Source organism: Amblyomma americanum, chromosome 7 (genome assembly GCF_052857255.1).
Source record: "Amblyomma americanum isolate KBUSLIRL-KWMA chromosome 7, ASM5285725v1, whole genome shotgun sequence".
NCBI lineage: Eukaryota > Metazoa > Arthropoda > Arachnida > Ixodida > Ixodidae > Amblyomma > Amblyomma americanum.
Genome location: NC_135503.1, coordinates 77,078,499 through 77,104,481, shown reverse-complemented (window position 1 = coordinate 77,104,481; position 25,983 = coordinate 77,078,499). Strand labels below are relative to the sequence as shown.

At 48.7% G+C, this 25,983-nt stretch overlaps 1 protein-coding gene across 2 annotated transcripts in view; it reads left to right on the top strand.

Moving 5' to 3' along the window:
• The window catches only part of LOC144099327 (uncharacterized), a 50,436-nt gene that overhangs the window by 9,145 nt on the left and 15,308 nt on the right, over window positions 1-25,983 (top strand). For both annotated transcript variants that reach the window (XR_013307382.1, XM_077632543.1), the window contains exons 3-5: window positions 7,999-8,097; window positions 13,462-13,609; window positions 19,055-19,300. Coding sequence is in view for 1 of the 2 variants with exons in the window: in XM_077632543.1 (XP_077488669.1) it covers window positions 7,999-8,097; window positions 13,462-13,609; window positions 19,055-19,300 (493 nt within the window). In the remaining variant the exon portion in view is untranslated. The remainder of the gene's footprint in view (window positions 1-7,998; window positions 8,098-13,461; window positions 13,610-19,054; window positions 19,301-25,983) is intronic.

Sequence of the window (25,983 nt, the reverse complement as noted above, 5' to 3'; positions counted from 1 at the left end):
GTCGAAATGGCCCACCTTGCCGCACCGACGACACTTGCGGTTGCGGGCTCGGCATGCAGGGTTGTTCGCTAGGTGAGTTGTAGAACCGCAGCGGTAGCACATGCGCTCTGGTATTGCAGCAGCAGGTTGTGATGGTTGACTTTGGCACTTGCAGCAATGGGCCTGAGGTGGTGTTTGTCTCGATCCGCGCTCGCATCTCACACGATGTACTGGAGCGTCCTCCTCAGCCAATTCCCTGGCTTCCCGGGAAGCTTGCTCACACTGTCAAGCAAGGAGCATGGCGCGCGACAGAGTCAAGGAGGAGCCTTCCATGAGTAGGCGCTCACGCAGATGGCAACTCGAGGTCTTCTCCACCAGCTGGTCCCTGATCATATCGTCCGCCATGGTCCCAAACCCGCAGTCGCCGACAAGGCTGACTCATCGGTTGTCTCTCCTGGAGCCTGAACTCGACGGCGAAAGCGATGACGTGCGGCGATTACATTTACGGATGATTTGTAATGCTCCGACAGGATGGATATCGCCGCATCAAATTCGTCAAGGCGGGGCGCCTCGTCACCGGAGTGCGAAGCCGCAGCTGTAGGCGCTGGAGTGGACGACGGCGGCGCCAATGTATAAAAAATGCGCTGACCTTCCAGTCCGAGGCAATTCAGCAGGATGGCCTTCCGCCTGTCCGCGCCCAGAGTAGAGGCACCAGAGGCCAGCATGTAATTCCGGAACGCCAGCTCCCATTGCTCCCATGGAAGGGCAGGACGACCAGGAGTCGGCAGGAAGGGTGGTGGTGGCTGAAGCCCAGAAAAGCTCATGACGGATGGTGAGGAGGCCACGTGAAGGTCCCGAATCAAAACAGCATCCTCGTCGCCAAAATATGTTGTATCGTAGTAATGATAATTAGCAATGAAACAGTACACGTAGCATACGGTCGAGCCAATCTGTATTCTCCTACTTCGTCGTCTTCTCTCCCCCCATGCGCGCGAGTGCGTGCAGCGCACTTGCCACACTTCATGTTTATCACACCCGTGTGCTGTGCGATGTCTGTGCACGTTAGATATCCCCAAGTGGTCAAAATTATTTTGGAGCCATCCACTACGGCACCTCTTTCTTTCTTCTTTCACTCCCTCCTTTATCCCTTCCCTTACTGCGCTGTTCAGGTGTTCAAGGATATATGAGACAGATACTGCGCCAATTCCTTTCCCCCAAGACCAATAATTGTTATGTTGGTAGGCGCCAGAAAAGCGGTGAATCGTCTTGAGTAGTAAGCTGGTTAAGTAAATTTTAATAACTTTCTAACTAGTACAGTTAGGCGCCTAGCTGCAATTAGATTTGTAGCCGGTCGTCAGTAATGGCCGTATCAGTTTTTAGAATTCTGAAAACGGGATTACCCTTGGCACTGGGGTTCGACAAAAATTTGTCGTTTTCAACTAATTACGTGCACTGACGGTGTTGCTTTGTCTGCATACTTTCGAAAGCACATGTATTTGCGCTCGGCACAGCCAAAGTTTGTCGAGCCACAGTGGTGAGCGTAATCAAGTTTTTGAAATGCAAGCAACTGATGTGGCTATTGCTAATGACCGGCTACAAATCTCTAATTGCAACTAGGCGTCTAACTCAACTAGGTAAAAAATTAATAAAATTAGTTAACCGGCTTACTACATAAGACTATTCACCACTTTTCTGGTGTCCGCCAACTCCGGTAATACTCTGCCGCAAAAGCCATATTTTTGCCCCTGAAAGCTCATATAGAAAATTTTTTTTTTGAAGTGGTCACTGAAATACCTGGTGTGTACTATACAGTAAAAGCTCGTTAATTCAAACTGATGCCCTTAAGAGAAACTTTCGCATACAACGAGCGAGACCTGCACGACCGTCAAAATATACATTATTTCAATGGCACAAAATCACGTATAACGAACATCATTAGGCCCTGCTGATCGGAGGAAGTGAATGGACGGCGTAAACCCGGCGCCGCGATGCGAGATAACCTGCCTCCGACCCCTTTGTGCGCCCGCCGTGTGGTATGTTTTCCCAAGCCTCATCGCGGTTGAATTGCCCGCCCCGTTTCGTGCCGCTCTTAAGCGAGCTACCCTTTCCCCGCTGGCGCACCTTCCAAGACCACCCTCCCGGCCCTCCTCGCTACTCCACTTCCCTCTCCTCTCTCTTGCAAATCCGTGCGTGGCCTCCGTGATCAACCACGCCGGTGCCGATCGCGAAGGCCACACTCCGTGAAGCAGGCCTTCTGTGGGAGCCAAGAGGTGGCTGCAGTGACGCTCACGGACGCCCCTCATTGGTCTCTCCGCTGGCGATTGCGTCTGTATTTTTAGCTTGAGTGCCGCCTGTGTGCGTTGCACGTCTACCCCATCGCGCGCTTCAGTCACTCTTGTTGCGGTGCGGACTCTCCGCTGGCGATTGCGTCTGTATCTTTAGCTTGAGTGCTGCCTGTGTGCGTTGCACGTCTACCCCATCGCGCGCTTCAGTCACTCTTGTTGCGGTGCGGACTCTCCGCTGGCGATTGCGTCTGTATCTTTAGCTTGAGTGCCGCCTGTGTGCGTTGCACGTCTACCCCATCGCGCGCTTCAGTCACTCTTGTTGCGGTGCGGACGTTTCATTGGCTTCGTTCAAATTTCGGGGCCCTGGTCGCCCTGGTTGTAATACGGAATGTTGGACGGGAACACCGTGCCCATTTCGATTGTATTTAGCGGTTGAGATGATGAAAGCGGCTTGGGCGGAGCTGACGGCCACTGGCAAGTGGAACTGCTTCCGCAAGGCCGGCTTCGTCGGCACAGTGTCTGACGCCGAGCCTGATGCTTCGCAAGATGACCAGCCCGGCAGCGATTTGTTGCAGCGCGTCGGCGACTCTGACATGGGGGGCCATGACATTGGTTGGAATGATTTTGTTCCTGTCGATGACTACGCCGACAGCGCGGAACCGTGCACGGAGGGCATCATTTCTGAAGTGCGGGACGAGAGTGACGCGGAGGAATCAGATGAGGATGAAACTACGGAGCCAGCACCCATAAGCGCGCCTGTAGCAATGGGCTACATATAGAGCCTCAGACAACTTGTCTATGCCAAGGGTCTCGGCGAAGAGCACGCTTTTGCTTAAAATAATCCGGAAACCTCCCTCATCGGATCTGCGCTGCAAAAACACACGTCCATCACAGACTTTTTCGCAAAGAAAAAATTTTGTGTTTTGACAAGCAACCGTCTTTAAAGCTGTAGTCCACTTACTGCGAACTTCGGGATATAACGAACAGACGCCGCGTGACGCTCATGTTCTTTATAAGCGGGCTGGACTGTATTTCCCTAGCCAGGGGGCTCTCCCCACCCTGTTTCGCTGTTCCAACCACTGTATTGAATTGATTGCAGCCTCTCATGCGAAGCCTCCTAAAGGACATACAGTTGAAACCCGGTTTAAAATAGTACACATGGACTGCATGCACATGTGCGTCCGTGAAGCCTGCACACCCCCAGCGCCCCTAGTGGATCGAAGCTGATGGGGCACAATCTTGGTCTGGAAGATACCATCTCTGGACCACCCTCCCCTGTATGTGCACCTGCGGGCACCCACCAGTCTTTAATTCCTATTAATGTTGATGACTGTGTCATTTATCATCAGATTAATAAACCTAACGAGTCTCATCTTCTACAGGAGGGCCTTAATTCATTATCATAATGATGTGTCGTGTGGTTAATACAGATTATTGTTAACGAAACCAAGGTAATTACATTCATTTTACTCCATCTCGGTAATTCCTTGTAGCACTACCAAAGCTGCGATGAGTGCACAGCGATGTTCTGACACTGCAGAATGTTGTGCCAGTATAAAATGGGCATATGGGATAGCGTTTTGCTAAGAGCATTGCGTGCTTTGTGGTGTACATGTGCAAAACACTATTTCAAGTCGAGCTTTACTGTGTGCGTGCGTTATGTATGCTATTTGCAGAGTCTGTCGTGCGTGGCTCGTGCCACTGCTCTTTCAAACGCCAAAATATTGTTTCCAAAATGGTGTTGCACTTCTAAGCAGGACTCCTAGCTTCAGGATAGATTAATGTTATTACAGTAGCCGACGGCTAATTCGGACTTCAATAATTCGGAGTTGTAGGATGTTCCGGACCTCGGTGAGGCACCGTCAGTCACTGCATAGAAGCACATACATATTCGCGACGGGTATTTTGGACTTCAGAAGTCCGAAAGTTCGATTTTTCGGACTAATTTCAGTCACCTGCAGCCCAAAATTGGCCATTTTATCAGCTTTTCTCCGGCGCAGAAAGCGCCATCTTGGGTTGAGGTGGATTTACACTGCAGTTGGATTGGCTTGACACACTTACGTCCTGATTGTTGCCAGTAGAGGTCCCTGCGATCTCTGACACTTTGAGGTGGCAGCCGGATTGTCATCGCCGTCAACTTGCTTTTGTCGCCGGTGTTGTCGCGGGCAGTTATCGCTTGTCCCTTACGTTGAAAATTGGTCGTTGGGGGAAGGAAATTGTGCAGGAGCTATCTCGCATATCGGAGGGAAGAGATAAAAGAGGGGCTGAGAAGGAAGGAAGAGGTGCCGTAGTAAAAGGCTCCGGAATAATTTCGACCACCTGGGGATCTTTAACGTGCGCTGACATCGCACAGCACACGGGCGCCGTTGCGTTTCGCCTCCATCGAAACGCGGCCACCGTGGTCGGGATCCAACCCGGGTACTCCGGATCGGTAGCCGAGCGCCCTAACCATTGAGCCATCACTGCGGGTCTCATACGTTTGCCATTCGCCGTTTCGTCACTTGGGCTCCTCTCACCGCGTTGACCGAGTGGCGCTCAGTCTTCACGAAGTTACATCCGTTCGCCGTTTTGTTATTGCGTCCGGCGGTTCCGCCGCTTTGAACGAAAAGTGCCTTATCTTTGTGTGTGTTTGACGAGCGGTGTAGTGCACACTCGGGTTGTGGACAACATGGCCCCGCCAGGTCCGTCAAAGAAGCGTGGGAAGTATTCCAACTAAATGCGGTGACCTTTCTGTCGATCGTGTAGAGTGAAAGCACAAATTTGGCGCAAATACAGGCGCAAATCGTCGCCAGCAAGAGAAATTTGTCGCGAGGTAAAATCAGTGACATTTTTAAGCAGATTTCATCTCAATAAAGTAGTTTTTTTGTACTTCACGGATTTTTCGGACTGTTCAATTATTCGGACCATTTTTCGGGTCCCTTCGAGTCTGAAAAATCGGTCGGCGACTGTACTGTCGTTTTCAGTACGTTCACTGGCCGTAAATGGGGCACGAGGCTTTTGCTTCATCTTATCTCGACAATAACAAATCATATGAGGGATAAATTCGGGCTATTTTTTATTTGGACGGACGATTCTGCCACTTCTATTCTCGGGAGCAGCGTCGGTGTGAACCATATCGATGTACGCTGCAGGCAGACACACAGATGGCGAGGCACGGAGGAATGTGTTTAACGCACTCTCGTGATTGTTTGAGGCAGTCGCTGTCTTCAGTAGTGCCGCAAGGAACTCGTGAACTACAGTATACATGTCGCTACAATGTACCATTTTCTTATATCAACCATGCTGCCATCGAGTGGATAAGTCAGTTCAAATGCCTCTGTGTCATCATGTCATGGAATCGGCACATGGAATACACCTTCAGCAGAGTGAGTAGAACACTAGGAGTAATTTGAAAAACACTGTACATGTGGCTACACCTGACACAAAGCTCCTGGTGTACAACATTCTGGTGAAATTGCAGCTGGAATATGCCGCCTCCATTATTTGGAATCCGCATCAGGGTTATTTAACACAGTTACTCAAATCATTACAGTACCGTGTGATTCGTTTTATAACTAGCAACTACACATGCGACAGTATTCCTCAGCTCCGAAACTCCCTGAATCTTCAAACACTCCATCAGTGAAGACTCATTTCTTTACCTCAGTATTTTCAAACTCTGCCACTGCAGCTTTCCAAATTGAACAGATTCGCCATTCTTCACATATATTGGGGGAATTTTTTGGGGGGAAACACAGTAACATGTCTAGGCGATCAAAAAATTTTTGTTGTTCCTCGTTGAAGGCTGCTTTTCATTGGTGTGTGGTGCACTTCCCGTATGTTGCAAGGGCATCGTGTGCCTTATTGCGTCTTTCTGGGCAGCCGTCAGACCAGATGTCGATTCCATTCATCACCTGGATAGGCTTCATTGGAGGGTGTTCATAAGTATCCAGTGACAATATCCATTGACATTGACATAGCTGTTCGGAATCTGATTATTGCATGGCTGATGGCACTAGTGTTAAAATAGTTGCGAAAGCTGGCACCACATCATTTTACTCACCAGAATTTTCATAACTGGAATATGATGCTTCTGGCATCTGAAACTTACAAAATCTGTTTCAACATGTTCGATTCTGTTAAGGATTTGTTGTACATCTGAGCTGTTGTGATTACAAAATTGTTCTTCAGTGCTCATTTCTTATTTTTATTTTGTTTAATATGCTGCAAACTTTCTATGACATCAGATTCATTGTGGTGGAAGGAAGTTTAAAGGGAATGTTTACTTGTGGCTAATAACAGTGGGGCACAAGATTGCGAATTGGCATGTGACAGCATTCAAGCCAGGCCACAGGTACTGAGGCTGTGTGGTGGGTTGGCTCTGTATTAACTGGCAGTCTTGCTTTGAGCTTGTACTGCAGCCTGTTGACTTGTCATGAAACAACTTCTGTCAGCTTGTCCAGAGTGGGATATCACTTTTGTGTAAAAAACTCTACAGCTAAGAATTATCCACAGAACTCTGCTGTTCTGTGTTCCACAGGACCTCTGAAAAGGAATGTACCAGCCGGGAAACATAGTAGTCGGGAGGCGTGCGTGAGAAAAATTGTACCATCGTTGTTTGGCCTTTTTTGGGGGGGGGGATTGTATTATTTTTAACTTATAGTAAAGGTAGCAATGCTTCACTGGAATTTTCAAGGCTCTGCAGTTCTCGCACTCGTTTGCATGCACTGAATGACCTAGATGCCCTGCGATGGCTCTGTCCTCCTGAGCAGCCTTTTGTGGAAGGCAGGTAGTAGCGAAGATGGAGGCAGTGCATAGCAGGTGAAGTTTGGGCATGCATGAATAGTTATGCTCCATTTTCAATGCAGTCGCTTTAATCCTACAGAATCTTCATCTATTGGAACCTAGAAATTGTGTTAAGCCGCAGACAACAAGGCAAACGTGGATGATAGAAACATGCCTTGTAGCCAACTGCGCTCCCCGCACAGCATTAGCAGTCGTACAGCTTCGTTTTCGCGCCTTCAGTTGTTCGTGCTGCACCGGTGATGGAACTGCACTAGCAGCTGCATCCAGATTCATGCTGCCTGTAAGTGTGCTCGACAGCATTGGCATGGTTGCAGCATGGCGGAAGGCACCGAACACGGTGGCGGCCATGTGTCGATGGATTCGTTATTAAAGAAGAAAGACAGGCTATTTGATGCTTTTGATTCACTCTCTGAAACAAGGTTACTAGCGCTAAAAAACGCAAGCGACAGTGAATAGACGCAATCCCTGCAACACAGGAAAAACAAAACCAAAATTCACAACACATGAAAGTGCTTGCTTTTTGCCATGCAATCAAATCAGGTAAGCAGATGAACTCTGTTCTGCTTTAGGCAGTCTGCCACTGCTGTTCCACGCTCGCTGAACGTTGTATGTCAAAATGCTGGCGCAGGGTAAAGCACTGTTGCGACGTAGCATGTGGGAATGCTGTCACAGTTGCGACATAACCGAGGAGTCTGTATCGCATGGGTTTCTATTGTATTGGAGGTTAGGTGGGACTCGCTCATGAAGACATAGCAGCTGGCAAAACTCTGCACCCAGGAACATAACAGCAAGGTTCTGCTGCATGTTGTTACTGCTATATCTGATGCCAGCTCAGCTTAAGATGATCAGAGATTTCTTCACTTGAAGTCTGCTTGTAAGCCTGCCTTGCAAATAAGCTGCTGGGTGCGGAATCAGTACACGTCATAGTGCTGTGCTTCTGTCTCTGCAGTGAACGCAAGCAGCTGTTGGATGCGTTGAAGGAACATGGAAGCAGTGACTTGGAGAAGCTGGCCCAGGCAGTACCGACGCGATCAGCGACTGCCGTCAAGTAAGTTAAGGGGGGACACTGGTCTTAAAGCTATTTTTGTTGTTTTTTGACCAATCTTAATAAAAATGCATAGACTTATTCAAATTTTTATGCTGATTTCAAATATGCATTTATTTTAAGTGTAGGCCAATTAGTTTTCAAGATAGTTAGCAATTAATGCCCATTGTGTGAGGCCCAAATAACAAAATAATGATTTCATATAAAATTAATTTTAAGGCATGGTTAGATAGCCAGAATAGTGAATTATGAAATGTTGAGAGCAGATTTTTGATATGTCAATTATTACTCATTTTACAACCTTTTGAATTTCAGTATAAAAAATGTGTGTACCAAGTAATGGTAAATTAACGAAAATAATTATTTTTTTAAGGTAAAATGAAAAAATCTGCTCCCAACATTTCACACAGCATACATTAGGCTTTCCATTGCAACCAAAATTTCAGCTCTATGTGACTTGGTTGCTGAGATATCAAGGCCTCAAGACTGCTAGCAGTCAACCATATGCATTTTGAGAAAAGCCCCAAAAACAAGCAGGGGACAGTTTAATAAATATTTACAAGTGCAGTAATATATTTACAATAGGAAATGGCTAGTAGCCATCAGGAATGTAGTCCTTTTGATTGCCAGTAGTATCCAGGTGCCGCTTCTTGAGCACTCCTTGACTATTTTCCGCAATGGAATGCTTTCGAGCGCACTTTTGCTCTCGGCGCTCATCCTTCTCTCGCATTCTTTTTGGCCTCATAGCATTCGTATTGAGGCCCAGTTCCTGTAATATTGCTGCAGAAGTTCTTTTGCTGCCTGCGTTGAACCGCATTACTGCCTCAGCCACGGCAGCCTCAACAGTAAACAATGATGCGTGGCGCTCTTTGGGTGCCAAGGCCCATATCAAAGAGTGTAGGCTTTCATTACTGTTTTGGGTTTTACCGCTATGGCACCGCTCTAAGAGCTTCCTATCCGACAGTCGCTCATAGACAGGGAGCAATGCTTTAGCAACATGGGGTGGAATGTTGTACCGATGCTTTGGAGCAGATTCGCCTCGGGCTGCTGCCGCATTTTGCTGGCACCAAGAGTCCAGTCCCGATGGGCAGAAGCTATGGTTTGATGCCTCATCAGTAGAGGTAATGTGGTGGTAGGTGGCCATCACAGCCTTCTGCGTAGCCTCTGCATCCCCATTATGGGATTTTAAAGCCCAGGCATAATAGGAGCTTAACTTTGTTATGAGGCTGCCTGTCAGTTTGCCTTTTCCTCCAAGGTTTTCGGCACCTTTGTGTTTGGACAACAAAGTCTGCAATGCTGTTCCCATACGTTTCTGCACGTGGTTTATGCAGTCTTCTTTTTTTACTTTGATGTATCCATACACATCTGCCTCTTGCACAGCTAGAAAAGCCCGACTATCACCGTCCGAAAGCATTGTGGTATAGCGAAGGCCACACTTCTTCAACGACCTTTCAAAAAGAATAAGGGCGGCCTCAACTTCCATCTCTCCAGCCTTTTTTTCTGAGTTTTTTTGGCATAGGTGCCCAGCCCTCCAGGACTGGTATGATGGGTCACCTTTTGGGCCTCGCTCGCAGCCGGCACAGAAGTTGCACAATACAACATAGTCCAGCACAAGCCTGGTAAACAGTTCGATGACGGTTCCCACACCAATGTGGGATGTGTGGCCGCGTGTCATCCAAGTGCCGTCGTATGATACTGCAATATTGCCGGGGTTCCCAAGGTCCAATTCATTATAAAGTTCTCGAACCTACCGCGCACACTCTTGTGCAACTTCTTCGGCTGCACGAGCTGCTGCAGGTGTCAACTTTTTTTTCACATAGTCTTGCCACGTTTTATTGTGGAGACCGCGGTGCAAAACGTTCAGCGATGAAAAAATGTCATTTAGAGCTGTCTGCTGGTTGCCAGTGCTCCGCATTGCACGAGCAGCGAGCACATTCACCACAAAAGGGTTGATCTTCTGATCGCCACGTACCCGCGGCGAACTCCATGTAGACGATGCGTCTCCACAGCTCGCACATTGAAGAGAAAGTTTAACGGCAAGGCCGTATTCTCGCTCATCTTTTACGAAGCTCAAGTCATTGCCGCCACACGTTTTACACTTCACAAGTTTCAACAAACTGTTGAGCGATTCCAAACAAACGATCGTGAAGCTTGCCTCGTCAAGCAGACAGTCCGACGCGCTGCCGTCACGTAAACAACGAGACTTCCGCTCCGTTGCTGGAGTTGAGGCGAGTTCTCGCAGTTTTTGTTCAGTCTTCGTCTTATTTTGGAGCACATCTGAGGGCTCCAGCATCACTGTATCACGGCGGATGCGGGCGCTGCCGCTTACAGCTTCCCGTGATGCGGAGCGCGTTAGGCCTACCTGCGCGGCCTCGCCGACACGATCGTTCAGCGCAGGAGTTTCATCATTGTCGGGGCGCACAGCAGGGCGTCTCTTGAGGTTATCGACCAGCGACTTCTTCCTTTTCTTGCCGAATTTATGCCTTGAGTGCACCTTGCGCGCTGAACCAGGCATCGCTGCGCGTTTCTTGCACTGCACGGTCCGGCACAAAGAGTCGCGTCTCCCCGCGGCTCGGGCGCGTCAAGCAGACGTTGCCAGCCCGCTCCACCAATCGGATGACGACCTGCTGTCACGTGATCCGCGGCAGCCAATAGGATTTTGAATACTACCTTTTCTTTTTTGCTATTTTCTCACCAACCAATGGGCGAACGGAAGTCGTAGTGGCGGGAAATTGAAGGCGAAAGGCGGCTTTTTCAAATGAGACCAAGATGGCTGCGGTGCCGCGCATGAAACGGGAGCTTCGCTTTGCGAAATACTGCTGTTTCGGCGCCGATTTCAGCTCAAATTCGGGCGACATGGATTATATAAATTGGTATTGTGAGTAAAATACTGACCTTAGAGGCGAGAAATTTAACAGAAAGGTAGATAAATGGCTGCTGATTTCGAAAATAACATTTTCTAAAAACTGATTTTTTCGAGATTTTTCGGCCCGAAAGACCCGTGTTCCCCCTTAAGGGGGGCGCGGCTCTTGAAAACCAAAAAATCGCGAAAAAGTCGATTTTTGGGAAGGTACATATTCCGGCAGTATGTGTCAAACTACCTTTTCTGTAAATATGAACGACTAATTCATCGTGAAAGTACTTCATATTAAATATCTAACAAGACGCGGTGCCCGCTGAGCTGCGAGAAAGCGCCGAAAATACCCCAACTTAGCGCGGACGCTGTTCCTCAGCCAGCGAACCAAGCGCCGCCATCTTGGTCTTGTTTCGTTCGTGAATTCTTGCTCTTTTTTTGCCGCCTTCGGTGGCGGTGGCATGGTGGGAGCGTGGCTCGCTTGTGATTGGGGCCCTCAAAGCGCCTTTCGAGTTTCCCACATTTTAAATGCGAGGCTGTGATTGGGTGAAGGACGCGCTCCTCGAAAACACGGGGGATCGTGCGGCCGCTGTTGGCTGCTGCGCGCGTTGACGCGGCGACCCCCTCTTGCGGCGGCCGCCGCGTCATCCGTCCCGGCTGCCGTCGCTCTTTATTTCGTTTTCTCGTTGTGATCGCCGTTGTCACGTCTACGATCTCTCGCCGTGCCGTCCGAACAGTTTCCTGCAAACTGTTGACTATTGCGCAGTCAGTCACGATGTGGCCAGCAAAGCTAAAGACGCTACACGCGTTCGGTGCGCGGAAGCGTGCAATGAAGTTTGTTCGTTCGGCAAAGCGTGCCGCCAAAAACTGTCGATGCTTCCAGCCACGTAGCTGCTTCTGTATCGCTACTAGACAGCGATTGCGTCGCCGCTTCCAGCGACGTACCAGCAGCTTCATCGGTGCAAGAATGCTTTGCTTCGGGCATGCCTTGTGCGCCGAAGGCATCAACCTCGGAGATTGTGGCCTCCAGCTTCTGTCTCGCATCTACCCCGAAGCGTGACAACGCATTGCCCGCCGTTCACTTGGAAACGCATTTCCTCATGTGCGAGGTGATCGAGATTCTGGTTGCATCTCGGGAACCACTTATTGAATTTCCATGTTTTTTTTTTCCGTACCTGAATACATTTCTAAAGGCAAGTCAAGCTCGTTTATTCAGAATATTGTGTCTGGAATTTGTCATAAGCAATTAATTTTGGCTAATGAGGTCTAATCAATGACACCAAATTCAGTGCTATGCTAAAATTTTTCAGCGAGGAAATTCAACAAAAGGGCCTTGCCTTGCCCTGCGGTACCTATGTAGGAATAACCATTTTCAAATTCTCCAGACCTGGAGTAAGGGGCCTATGTGAACCAGTTTGATATGCTCCTGTAACCTTAGAACCAGTGAGTGTGCACAGCTTCATGAAACATAGTATTTCTTGAAATGTTTGTGCTGTGAGCCTACCCTGAAAATTTCATTCAGATATCTCAAGAAACAAACAAAGTTGGTGTTCAAGGGTAGCCTGCCTCCTTAGAAAGCTAAGGTAAAAAAATTAAGCGAGTTTAAAAAAAAATTCTTCTTCAAGCTTACAGTTTGTGAAAAATGCACGCTCAAAACAAGAATGAGTGTGCCCAAGATGATTTGTAGAAATGACGTTTCTTGTACAAAAAATGGAAAAAACAGTCGTAACCAACTGCAGGAAGCGACACAGAACTTCTAATTGCTATGACCTAGTGATGTGCATCTGCTGTTTGCATGCGTGTTCTGCAGCTGTGTGCCACTGATCTTTTACACACATCAGTGCTGATAAATGTGACTGTGAACTGAAAGTGCAATATGTATGTTAGTTACTTAAACGGGCCTTACAAAAGTCACTGCAAGTTTTCTCTTGTGTTTGTGTGATGTTATTACTCTTTGCATGTACTATAGTAGACAGTCAATAATTCAGACTTCAAGGGACCAGGGAGTTTAGTTTAAATGATCAGAAGCTTGAATTTTCAGAAGTTCACCTTTATATGATCCAAGGCCAATGGTGATTTACGTCTGTGCATAACATTTTGTAACCTCTTCTGTGTGCAGACATAGCTATAAGTATCAGTACAACATCAAGTATTGGTGAAATGCAATGATTTATTTATTCAACCGCCAGTGTTAAATGGAGGTGGGGTTTTAAAAAATGTTATCAATAATATACTTGTTTCCCATTAAAGTAAAATCTCACTAATTGGGACATCAAGGAACTGAAGAAAACGCCCGAATTGTCTGAAGTGCGACCATCAAATTGTCCCTAAAAATTTAATAAAATCATCTCGCTGTATAGTAAATGCCACAAAGAGTGCAGGTGTGGTATGTCTGATGAGAGGAAATCAGTGGTGCCAGATATGAAGCCACCAAGATTATTGATGACGCGTAGTCAATGTATTTTTATTAAAAGGAAGTAGATCTGAAATTTCGCTCTCTCTAATTCTTGCAGCCATTTTCTGATGGAGCGCCGGTGCAAGAAAGATCGCATCGTGGTGCAGGGCGCAACTGGCAGACGCACGACGCAAGCTCTTGGCATCCTACGGAGGGCGCTGGACGTGAAGCGGCGTCGCTTTGACCGCTCACAGGCGCTTGTGAAGGTGAGATGGCAACGGCAGGTTGCATCCTTCTGCCACATCCATTGTGTATTGTAAAGGCATCAGTAATGTGAGGAGCGCATCGGATGCAGCACCCAGGGCCATCTGCCGCAGTCCGAAATCAAGGCCAGGCTGAAATCAAAGCGAAGACTTCCCTAGATTTTTTTGAATTCATGGTGTTGGAAAAAATGCTCAGGCGCCTCTCTCCCCCAACAGGGTAAAGAAATGAATGGCAACAGCACTCGCCTCTCATGAATGCAGTCATTCCCAGGGCTAGCTAGACCACATGGCTAAAACAGGCAGCAAATTGAGTGTACTCCCCATAGAGGGAAATTGTCGTGACAAGCTTGGTGTGCGAGGATCCTGTTGTACTTAGTGGACTCTCACATTTTACATTTGTTATTTACCATTCAGTGCTCCTTGGAAACGAGTCTGCAAACTCCGTTCGCCAACACGACATTTCCGTAATGTTGGTGACCCTATCACACCACAGCAACACGGGCTCATTGGAAAGAATTCCCTTTCATCCAGCAACATGTGTCTGAAACTTCTGTGACAACTGTTGGCGATCTCCTTGTCACACTGGAAAAAGAATTTTGGTGGGGCTCCTCCGCCACCTCTATCCATGTGCAGCTGCTAAAACAGGAGGTGCCTTGTGCTGTCTAGTGCCTTATGCGTTTTGCAGTAAAGATGTAGAACGAATACAGTAATTCCTCATTAGAACGAAATCGCTTTGCTTGAAATATCGCTTTATTCAAAATTTCTTCCGGTCCCGAACAAAACGCCTGCATTTTAAGCCGAATTACTCGAAGCGAACGAAGAGCTTGAGCCGCTTAGAGCGAAGTGGCGAGCGGAGTTATCGCCACGGCAGCGGCGACTCGTTTGCGCATGTTGTGACAAATTAATACCGCCGACGAATTAGTCTCAGGCAGGCACAGAACAGGCCACAAAGGTACCAAACCTACGACCGATGACCTGCCTAGTAACGGGTACCGAGCGAGTGCCGAGTGCCCCCAGCTGTTTACAGCGGATGCGAATGGAAGCGCGCCCAATCGGTTGCAGTCGCATCACTGGTGTCCCCAGTGATAGAATCCAAACGAAAATAAAATTTTCTTGACGCTTTGCGATGCCAGAAAACTGTGGTCTCGTGGCTGCCGAAAAGTGGCCAAAAGACCGCGGGCAGACTTGCGCCATAGCATTCCAAGGGGTGAGCTCGATGAGCAAAGTTTTACCGCTCTAAAGAACATTTTTGGCTCTGAAACGTGCCAGAAAGCACAGAAGAGGTGTCCCTCCGATTATGAGCCTATTCACGCTTGCGAGTCGAGAGCGAGGTGAGCTTTCGGCAGCAAACTGAGCTTCTCCCTGGCTGCCGTCGTCGTCGCTAAGCCTAACCATTTCACATCGGCCAAAGCAGACAAAACTCTCGAAAGTGCGCGAACAACGTCTTTTCTTAGAGTTTTCACTTCAGACAAGAAGGCAACCCGCTGGTCGCGGTTGCAAGCATGAATAACGGTGATGTCGAGCTGCTGCCTGGTCGCAAGCGACTGCTGTCGCACGCCCTTTGCCGTGTTCGACGCGAGGAGCTATGTTAACAGATCAGGAAGACGACCTTGGGGAAGCCGGCCTAGAAATTTTCTCGCTGCTAGTCATAATCGGCCTGCATCGCAATAAAACACCGCCCCTAGCTTCGTTGCACTTTTGATGGTGCAAATCGACTGATAACTTGCCGAAAACACGAAAAATCTGAGCGCTGCCAACGGCGAGTCGGGCTGTCAACATGGCGGGTCAACGCAACCACGGTGCTTCCCCGGCCATTTTCTCAAGCAGGTCATGCTTGATTCGCGCCATCCAACTAAACGAACGGTCGAAAAGCTTGGCAGGGCCATTGATTTTTGTTCCTAGACATCTGTCAACGGCGCGGACGCGACACTGCGCGAACACTGAGGCTCGAAACGTAGAATTAGCATAGTGTCGTCGACAACGGTGCACCGAAAAACTCAATTGCAAACTTCACAGCTGTACACCTCGAGGAAAAAAAAAGTGCCCGTAATCATGCGAAGCCCCCACTGCAAAACCGTTCAGTTTCCATGATCGCGCTGTGTACCTAAATTGAGCGGCTAATCATTTTTTGAGCACAACAAACACAACCTCAGACTCGAGCCATAGCATTTCCGTGACCCCCCACCGCACGAAAGCGGCCACTGCCTTCGGGATTCAAAAGGTTGAATTCATGGGCGGCGACCGTGGCCTTGTGCAATGCATGGTCAGATTAGAGCAGGGGCTGCACGCAACTGGTAATAACTTCAAACAGCCAATGCTTACTGCCTTTTTTGCACCTGAATTAAGTTTTGCTTTACTGAATACATTGTATTTTGACTTCCACGCCGTTGTGGCACAATTAAAGCTCGACTGCTTTAGATTTTCTCAGGTGGTCGCTTGAATCGAATTGCCGCTTATAACCAATTTTTTTGCCGTCCCGCTGACTTCGTTATAACGAGGGATTACTGTAATTGCTGTGTGCGGCTACTGCAGCAGTAATCCGCCTTTTTCACGACGCGACTGCGCATGCGCCCATTCCCTGGCGGTGGTGTCGCGAAACATATTGGAAGGGTCGCACGCTCTACTCGAGACCGGCCGTGGAAGTGTAAACAAACCGGCTTCCTACGCGGGGTGCGTTGCTGCAGCCGTCGGGCGTTCAGCGCGACGCATTTGGCGATACCTACGAAATGTGCTGCATACGGCTGCAATGCCCAATATGTAAAGGGAAGCAAACTTGAATTTTTTTGCTTTCGGAGCGCTTCCCGGGACAGCCTTCGACGCGAAGCGTGGATAAAAACAGTTCGCCGGCTCAACGATCGTGGATGCCCTTGGGCACCGTCAAGCACGTCAAGACGGAGCGGGAATCACTTTGTGACAGGTACGAACGATGTACTGTGGTTAAATGCATGTGCAGTCTATCTCGAAGCGTTTTATTCATGGGCAAAAAGGCCTCGAATGTCACCGCGGCACCCAGACATCGTTCCGACGCTTTTTGCTTTCTCAAGCAAGAAGGCCAAATGGACAAGTGCTGTGAGCTGCTTTCAACGTGCGATGGAGCGGGCAATGAAAAAGAAGCTGCGAGAGCATTCACGCATGGTGCTAAAATTTTGTCATGATCTCCTATGGAAATTTCCTTGCTTATGCCACTACACCCTGGCCAATCCCCCCCGTGTGGGTACGTGCCATGTATTAAGAGGCACAAGAAGAAGAAGGTGCGTTATGCGTGTGTTCACATCATATCCATAATGAAGAGCTCTGCGTGGTATCGCCAGAATGGATCAATCGCCTCTCGCGCTCGTCTTTATGGACGCGCATGCTTGTTTAACCTATGCAGCGGTGTGCTGTGGGAAAATATAGTGAAATGCTAGCAGAGCTGCTTTGTTCGAGTACGCTTGCGCTTTTATAGCTCGTGTAGCTATTCTGCAGCGCTTGAGCACAACGATTGCTTGTGAAAACTGTTGTCCTTAGTCGTTTTCTGTACTACGGCGTGCACGATGTAGTATCCACCTTTCATGAATTGCAGGCATATACAGCGGAAAACGCCATCCTCACTGATCGGGGATATCTTATTGAACATTATGTTCCGAATGTAGCCTTCATCTCCGAAGCGGCGGCCCTTGCTAGCTGGTATTCGCATCGCATGCCGGATGATTGGAGATTCTGAAGAATTTGCTCTTCGGTGGGCGCTGCAGCCTGCCTCGGACTTTGCACCCAACCATCAGTCAACCCTATAAATCCTCCAGGTACCAGGTGCTGGCACACGGCATCGTCGACAGATTCCAACAAAACGTGCTCCGGAGCGGCACTCAGTCCGGCCGGGTTGGGCGCGCAGTACCCTACCAGTGAGCTTCCAGCGTTGTACGCGAGGTGGCAGCACAGGAAAATGAAAAAGGCGGATTATGCTGATGTTTTGCGTTGTCGATTCTGTCTCGAACGGCTCATACATATGACAGGAAACGCGCCTACACATTACACCGTCTCACTTCCGAAGCGAGTGCAGTAGTACAAACTAAAAATGCCTACAGGAAGCATACCCCCCCCTCAAAAAATCTCTGAGAAAGAATGCGACGGTACTGATTTGTTTATATTGGTTTTCAATACGCCTGGTCAAATAACTCGTGCTCACCCGTGACATCTAATCCCTCGTTGTAGCGCTCTCTTCTAATGATCTATCCTTAAGCTCAGGCTGATGGTACCTGCTTCGTTGCGTCTCACAAAAATCTCCTTGTGTCGACCATTGCGATAGCTCTCTGGGGTGAAAATGACAGCAGCATATTTTCACGAGCACCTTGCAGACTTATCTGCCGACATCCGTGCTGATTTGTTGCTGGCTGGCAACGTTAAAAACAACGAAAGACGGAACCGTCGCTACAGGCAGAGAGGGGCTGCGCCAGAGAGAAAGGGGCTTTGTGGAAAGCCACGCTCGTCAGGAGCGTATGGTAATTTGCACACAAGAATGGGACGGGGACAGGGCGGCGCTCCTCCACAGTGGCTCCAGCGGAGGCGTGGGCAGGATTGACGCATGGCAGCCAGCCATCTGGCGGTGTCGATGACAGTAGTCTGCCTGCCGGCATTTGCATGCCTGCAAGATGCTGCACCGCGGAAATTTGCATGCCTGCAAGATGCTGCACCGCGGCAATTTGCATGCCTGCAAGATGCTGCACCGCCGCAATTTGCATGCCTGCTAGATGCTGCACAGCGGCAATTTGCATGCCTGCAAGATGCTGCACCGCCGCAATTTGCATGCCTGCTAGATGCTGCACCGCGGCAATTTGCATGCCTGCTAGATGCTGCACCGCGGAGATTTGCATGCCTGCAAGATGCTGCACCGCCGCAGACAACAATGCGGCGAAATGAAATGCTTTGCAAGCAATGCTTGCAATCGGGAAAGGCACGAAAGTGGTCAGTCACCACAAAGTGCGTGCTTTGGCTGGTGCGTTGGTGCCAGAAAATTTGCCCAGCCGGAGAGCAGGCCAAACTGTGTCTACGAACGTTGTTTGTTCCTAGTGCTGGTTCCCGAAAGCTGTCATACTGAGGCAATACTACAGCAGCCTGTCTTGTTTCTCTGCTGCTTGTGTAGTGTGACATGTTAGGGAATGAGTTGGTTCAGCAACTTGTTAATGGCTTGCTGGCGAAAGTGTTTTGCCGATGTCACTGTTTTGTTTCCGCAGTGTGACACAGGCCTAATGGGCTGTCATTTTCTTTGTGGGTGTGTCTTACTCTCTATTGACGCTCCGTTATGTGCACTCCCAAGGTAGTGCTCTGTTACCAAGCTGCCATTGTGCCATTAGGATCAAATCGTCATTCCAGAGAGGTGGCAGTAATGTGTCAGCATTGGAAGGCCTGCATTCACCCTCTGTCGGCTTGCCTGCATTGGTCCCATCTTCTTTGCATGCTGTCTTTGTGCAGGTGGTGGAATCGTGCCAGCGGCAGCCCTTCGCCGATCCCACGGAGGATTATGGTCTGGAGCTCCCCCAGTTCGCGGATATCTACCAGATGCTACAGGATGTCATGGAGAACAAGGTGCCAGCTGCCTTGGGTCCCTGCGAGCAGTTTGTGGTGCGCCGCCTGCTTGGCACCCTGACCACCGCTGTGGCCTCGCTCGATCTAAACGAGGAACGTGAGGTTCTGAAGCAGCAACTAGCCTGGGCAGCCGTGAGTCTCTGCACATTTCTATAGGAGTGGTCGAGCTGCAGTTAGTTCTGGCTAGATTTCTTTTTTGTGAAAATAACAAAAAAAATTGTTTTTTTGTGGAAAAAAAAATTCATTCCCTTCAGGGCTCTTTGTTGACCTAAAGTGCGGTGAGGCAAAAGCCTTTAGACCGGTGTTGCTGCTTGTGTCGCTGATGTGTAGTTAAGGTGTTAAGTACACAGTTGTTACTACATATGCGCTTGCAGGAAGTAGCGTAATCGATAGCACGCTCGGCTCCGGAACAGAAGGATGGTGGTTCGAATCCCGCCGTGTTCAAGGATTTTTTTCTTATAGAGTTGATGTCATTTGATTGATGGCTATAGTGCGATAGATTTCGCAAAGGGACAGATGGACGGAACGAAGCATTAAGCCGATGCCAACGCATTCGCTCATTGGTCTTCTGTCGCAGTGTAGCTGGGGGAGTAGTGTGCTTGCGTTTGCCCGCATTCTGGGACTCCATTGACGCGAGCGTCTAGGAGGGAGGTTGCGCGGCACCCGGGTCGACAGCTGCATGGCGTCTGGCGTGGGCGCACCGTGTGCGCAGGTGGCGCCACCTTGCGCATGCGCAGTGAACTACCAATGGCGCAAGAGCGTGACATCAGACAGACAGTCTGATGGCCGCGAGTATGAGCCATTATGAGCATGAGCGAGTATGAGCATGGTCCCTCTTGTTTTGGCTTCTCGCCACCATGCCATCGCTTCCAGCCGCGTTTTTGCTCGCTCTAGCGGTGGTGCTCTCCATTGGCGGCCCCCCCTGATTCACCAAGAGGTGCTTTTTATTATTTAATCCACAGAACGTAGGAAGCCCCAGTTTTCATGGGCGAGACAGCAAAGGTGAAATTGAGGTCTTTAAGATATTTTTTTTTCCTACAAAGTAATCTGGTTGTGCAGAATTGTCAATAGAGTTACCAAAGGGTAATCCTTCAGTCTAGTTTGACTTATTGTTTCTTTTTTAGTGCCCCTTTAATGTGACCTCATTCTCATGCAAAATTTGTAAGTCTCGGTGCCTTACATTTCTTGGATGCAGCTACCGTTTTTACACGATTGTAGGTAGACCTATATTTAAAATTATGAAAATCCTAAGTGGGGTGGGTGGGGGGGCGGGGGTTGATTTACTTTAGAAGCCAAAGCATGCCACCATAAATAAAGGCGAGACAAACGAGGTATCAGGGATGCTTCAGCGTGGTTGCACTTTTGCTGCGGGGCTCTCCCTCCCTCTCCCCGCGTGTGGTGGCCGATTTTTTTGCTGTTGATAAGTGGCAAGCTGGCATCCCCCTAGGTGCATCGTCCCTCTTGTTTTGGCTTCTCGCCACCGTGCCATCGTTCGACTTAGATTTGTTTTCCGGGTCAGATAAGCGTCCGCCTCTCGTTCATGGCTGCATTCAAGATGGATGTTATTCTTTGCACTGAAGAAATGAACAACTCCACGCCAGGCCCCAAGTTCGACGTCTCTGAACGGATGATAGAGATGTGGCTTCTACAGGGAAGCAAAATTTTCAGCTGTTCCACGTGCTTTCATAGTGCAGATGTTTGCGAAGTGCAGGATTTCGCTGGAGCATGACATTAGAACGATCTGCTGTGGGACTTGCAGCAGCGATCACGATGTGTGGACGAGTAGTCCAGTGACATTTTCGGTTTCACGCCTGCATAGGGCAGCTGATAGCGGTTAATGATAAGCGGTGGCAGCCGGATAATGCTATTGCGTTCTACTGTTAAGGACGGAGCTTAAGTGACCTCCAAGTCATTTTTCTGATATGAGATATGGGTTGTGGACTTACGTTTGATTCGACTTACAATTGTGTAAAAGCAGTAAAAGATCGTTAATGCGAACTCTGTTAATTCGAACTGATGCCCAGGTCTTTTTCATAGCCCTGTGTATTTCAGTGGGGGAGAACTTCTGATAATTCTAACGACTCTGCATCCGCAGCGGTTACCGTATTTCCACAATTGTAAGTCGACCTTTTTTTTTTTAAATTTAAGGTTCCGAAGTGTGGGGGGGTGGGGGCGACTTACAATCTAAACGAAACCTGCGAATGCTAATAAAAGCAAGAAAAACGGTTATCAGGGATGCTACTGCGAGGTTACAAGTTTTTGTTTGCTGTAATGCTCCAAGCGTAGCATTCAGCTATTCCACGGGCTTTTCGACAAGGATTCTTCATTTTTTACTTTTACTGCGCAAACCATTACCCATCGCAGTTGTTCAGGGGTTAGGGCGCTCGGCTACTGATCAGGGTACCCGGTTTACAACCGGGCCGCGGCGGCAGCGTTTCGATGGAGGCGAAACGCGAAGGCAAGTCCCCAGGTGGCCAGAATAATTCCGGAGCCCTCCACTACGGTACCTCTTGATTCCTTTCTTCTTTCAGTCTCTCCTTTATCCCTTCCCTTATGGCTGGGTTTCCGCGGAGATTTGAGACAGATACTGCGCCATTTCCTTTCCCCAAAAACCAATTTCATGTCATCTCACTCGCGGGAGTAAGGATAGTTAAGCAAGGGTCGAACAATCGCGGAGTCTGCGCCAGCACCCGGGAGTGTCGCTAGCTGATGGAAGAGCTGCTATTTCAGTTGGTTGTGTAATATGGCGGCATAACGGCGGCGGTTCTGGGGAATGCCGATGTTTGCTGGAAGAGCCAACGCCCCGACACTGATCACTTTTTGTTTGGTGGTGCTTGGAGTTGGTCCATTTGACTCGACTGCCGGCCATGTGCTTTGCCATGAACTCGACCTGTTCGAAAAGCATTCAGCGCTCAGTCAGTGCAAGGTTCAACAGGGAGGCCATCATTTGCTCCGAAGAAACGAACAACTGCGTGCCGGGCCGGAAGTTCGACGTTTCTGAACGGTTGGTGTGGGAGTGGCGGAAGTAGGGAGACAGAATTTTCGACTGCGACTCCAAGCGAAGAGGTTTCCGCGGGCCGAAGTCCGAACGCTTTCTGGAGCTGGAGGTCAAGCTTGCAGCATGTGTTACCGAAATAAGTGATCGGCAGCTTCTAGTGAGATTCGAAATGATCATGCAACAAAGCCGGTTCTTCGCTGCAGAAGCTGGGATATCCCGAACAGACTTCAAAGGTAGCAGGGTTTGGGCTCCGAAATTTATGAAGAGGGCTGGCTTCCGTCTTCGTCAGCGTACTAGTGTATGCCAGAAGCTGCTTGCTGCTTACGAGGAGAAAGTTCTCGCCTTCCATAGGCACTACCTCAAGCTACGCGACTCGCGGCGATACCTGCTCGGCCAAATCGGCAATGCGGACCGGTCTCCCGTTTACTTCGACATGACGAGCAAGACAACAGTGAGCGTGAGGGGAGCTCGTGAAGTTAAGCTTTTCTCGACAGGAAATGAGAAACTTCGGTTCACTGTTATGCTATCATGCTAGGCAGATGGCACAAAGCTCCGACCGTACATAGTCTTCAAAAGAAAAGCTATGCGAAAGGAAATGTTGTTGAAAGGTGTGATTGTGCGAATGAATGAAAAAGGCTTTCTGACGGACGACTTAGTTATTGATTGGTGCCGTCACGTGTGGCTTTTGAGGCCAGAGGCATCCCTCATAGATTGTAATCCGAACCTCTTTGTGCTGGACTCATTTCGCGGCCACCTTACCGCGAAAGTGAAGTCAGAGCTCCGAAAAGAACATACAGATATGCTGGTGATTCCCGGTGGTCTGACTGGGCAGCTGCAGCCGCTAGACGTTGGCATTAACAAGCGATTCAAGGGCTTGCTCCGGCGTGAGTATAACGAGTGGCTGGTGGCGGAAGGGTGGGGATTTACGCCAACGGGGCGCGTGAAGAGAGCCGCCCTGGTGGCTGTGTGCGGGCGGGTGATTTCCACTTGGGCGGCCGTACCACGCAATGTCGTGATGCGGTCATTTAGGAAGTGCGGGCTTTCCATGGAGGACGATGTGCTGTGGGACCGCAGCGGCGACGAAGACAGCAGTTTTACTGAAGATGACTCAAGTGAGGATGAATAGCCTATCTATGCAATAGATTTTCTTTTTTGAGTACGTCCACCGGAGTTTTTGTCTTCGGACATGCAATGGGTCGATTACATTCGCGTCAACATTTTTTTTCCCCGACATGCGATTTGGGGGGATCGACTTACATACGAGTCGACTTACAATCGTATAAATACAGTAATTTGAACGAAGAGTCCTTGGCTGACATTGCTCCTCGCTGGTAAAAGTCTGCCCATAGTGAGTACAACACACTACTGCAAATTTACTAGAGCTGTGAAGCAATGGAAAAGAGAAAAGGCAAGTGCACGAGACTGGTGGAACCCGTGCTCTGGTGCATGCCGTAGCAGGTTTTTGTTGCCTGAACACTCGCCCGCGCCGGCCACGGCACTCCTGATGCTTTGGCGCTAGCCGTTCAGGTTTTCTTTGTGCTGCGGTCGCTGAGCCGCGTTCGTGTGGCGTACACAACACAGTTCGGCAGCTGCAGGCTTTTATCTTTATGGTGCTGCGAGCTATATGGACAGCAGTGTGGAGGTGCAAACGCCATCCGGTTTCTAACGAATTGATGGTCGAGAAGGTCATGGTGTCTTTAGCACTGCCAAATTTGAAAATCCGAGGACTAGAAGGTTCAAGTACCTTCCATTGGATTACCGTATTTACGCGCATAATTTGTGCACTCTTTATTCAGAAATTAGGGCTCGAAGAAGGGGTGTGTGCAAATTACGCGGGAATTTTGCGAGCGTGACTTAAAAAACTCCACAAAGGTCATAACGTGCAATATATAGTGTATGTTGCTGCGTATACGTCAGCACCAGTGCCTGATCCCCACGCTGGCCGCCCCCCGAAAAAAAGTTCACTCTAAATGAAAAGCCCCGCACCCCCCCCACCCCCCTCCCCCCTTGCGGGATGGCATGAAGGTGCATGCATGAAGCTGAATAAAACGCTAAAACAGCGTCATCGCTTGCGGCCCTGCTAATTGTTCGGTAGTTCCAGATTCCGTAAGTTTGCTTTCGCAACTTCGTCCTGGATAGCAAGCGCGAATCAATTAATCAATTATCACACCACACAATTCTTTAACTGTGCCGCGTGAGCGTCGACCAAACTGCTTGTCGGCGCCTTATCACGGCACGGAGCTGCAAAGCCAGCGAGAATAGCCACATGCGCACAACTTTGCCGACACAATGATTGTCGTCTATGGGCAAACTTGTGCGCACGCGGTTATTCTCGCTGGCTTCGCCGCTCCGCGCCGTGATAAGGCGCTGACAAGCAGTTTGAAACTTGCCGTATAGTTGTGATATCCCATCGTAAGACACGACCGAACAACCAAACACAAGCCGTCAGAGCCACCAAGAAAAGCGCAGCCGGCAGTCGAGTCACATGCATCAGCCAAACAGCGATGTTGGCTCTTCTACCAGCTGCTTATCCTCCCCAGAAACGCTGCTGGCCGTTCCGAGTGGCGATGCCGCTGGTGCCGCCGCGATTGTAACAGCGGCCTCTGACACCACCATGAACGCCCAGTGCACAAAAGATTAAAAAAGCCTTCCGAACAACACACGCGGAATAGCCGAATGCTACTGGGTAGAGCCATAGGGTTGAGCCCGCGTGCATGATGGTGGTCTAGCGCAGCGCGGTGCATAAAATATGCGAGTGAAAAATGTTTTTCGTAAACCCGGGTGATAAGTTAAGGGTGCTCAAATTATGCGATGGTGCAAATTATGTGATGGTGCAAATTATGCTCGTAAATACGGTATCATGTGTGGTTATACTGATCTGACCCACTCTTCCACCTTGGTCCATCCAGTAATCCCCAACTAATCCACTTTAATCCACGCATTAATCCCTAACAATCCATATGAATTCATTTCAATAACCCCCACAAACATGCATTAATTATTCCACCACTAATTCCTACTAATGCACATCAATCCACCCACTAATCCATGCCAATTCATTTTCTGGGGTGGGCCTACTTCGAAGATTTAGGAGGATGTTTGGAACATTTGGCAGTGGACAAACTTCCAAATGCTATCTCATTCTCTTCTTTAAGAGAGGCTAAAGGCACCAAGTTTTTGATCTCTCGTTTTTCCGAGAAGGAACATTAAAGTCTGGGAGTATTTTTACGTCATTGAGAGTCTAAAAAGTTACAATTTGGAGCACTTGTCTGATTTGAATGACATTTTCAATATTGATTTATTAATATATTATAATACTATAGAGTGCACTTGCGCAAACTTTTGTAATTTTCATACAGTTAGAAAAGGAGTTATAACTTTCGGAAGTGAACTCTCCTAACGAAGAAAAGCATAAAATACCAGATTTTTCTTATTATTTTCTAATACATGCCTAGAAAACATTCTTTTAGTATTATACTGCGAAATACACCACTTTGCAGCACGTAAATACAAAATTTATCCTCATGAAGGGCGTACTTTGGTCTTGTGTGATGGATGACATTTTTCAAAAGAAAGTAGCCCGAAGGGGCATAAAAAAAAACCCATAGTTGAATTACTCAGTTTGGCGCAGAACATGCACTAAAATAATGCGTTCGTTATCCACTATCAGAACGGTACTAGTTTCCCCAAATGGGTGGTTTAATGCTAAAATGCAAAATGTGAAAACCGAATGTTTATGGAGGCTTCAATTTTGTGTATATACATACATCTACACATTTCAAAAGTGAGCTGCCGTGGTGGCTGAGTGGTTATGGCG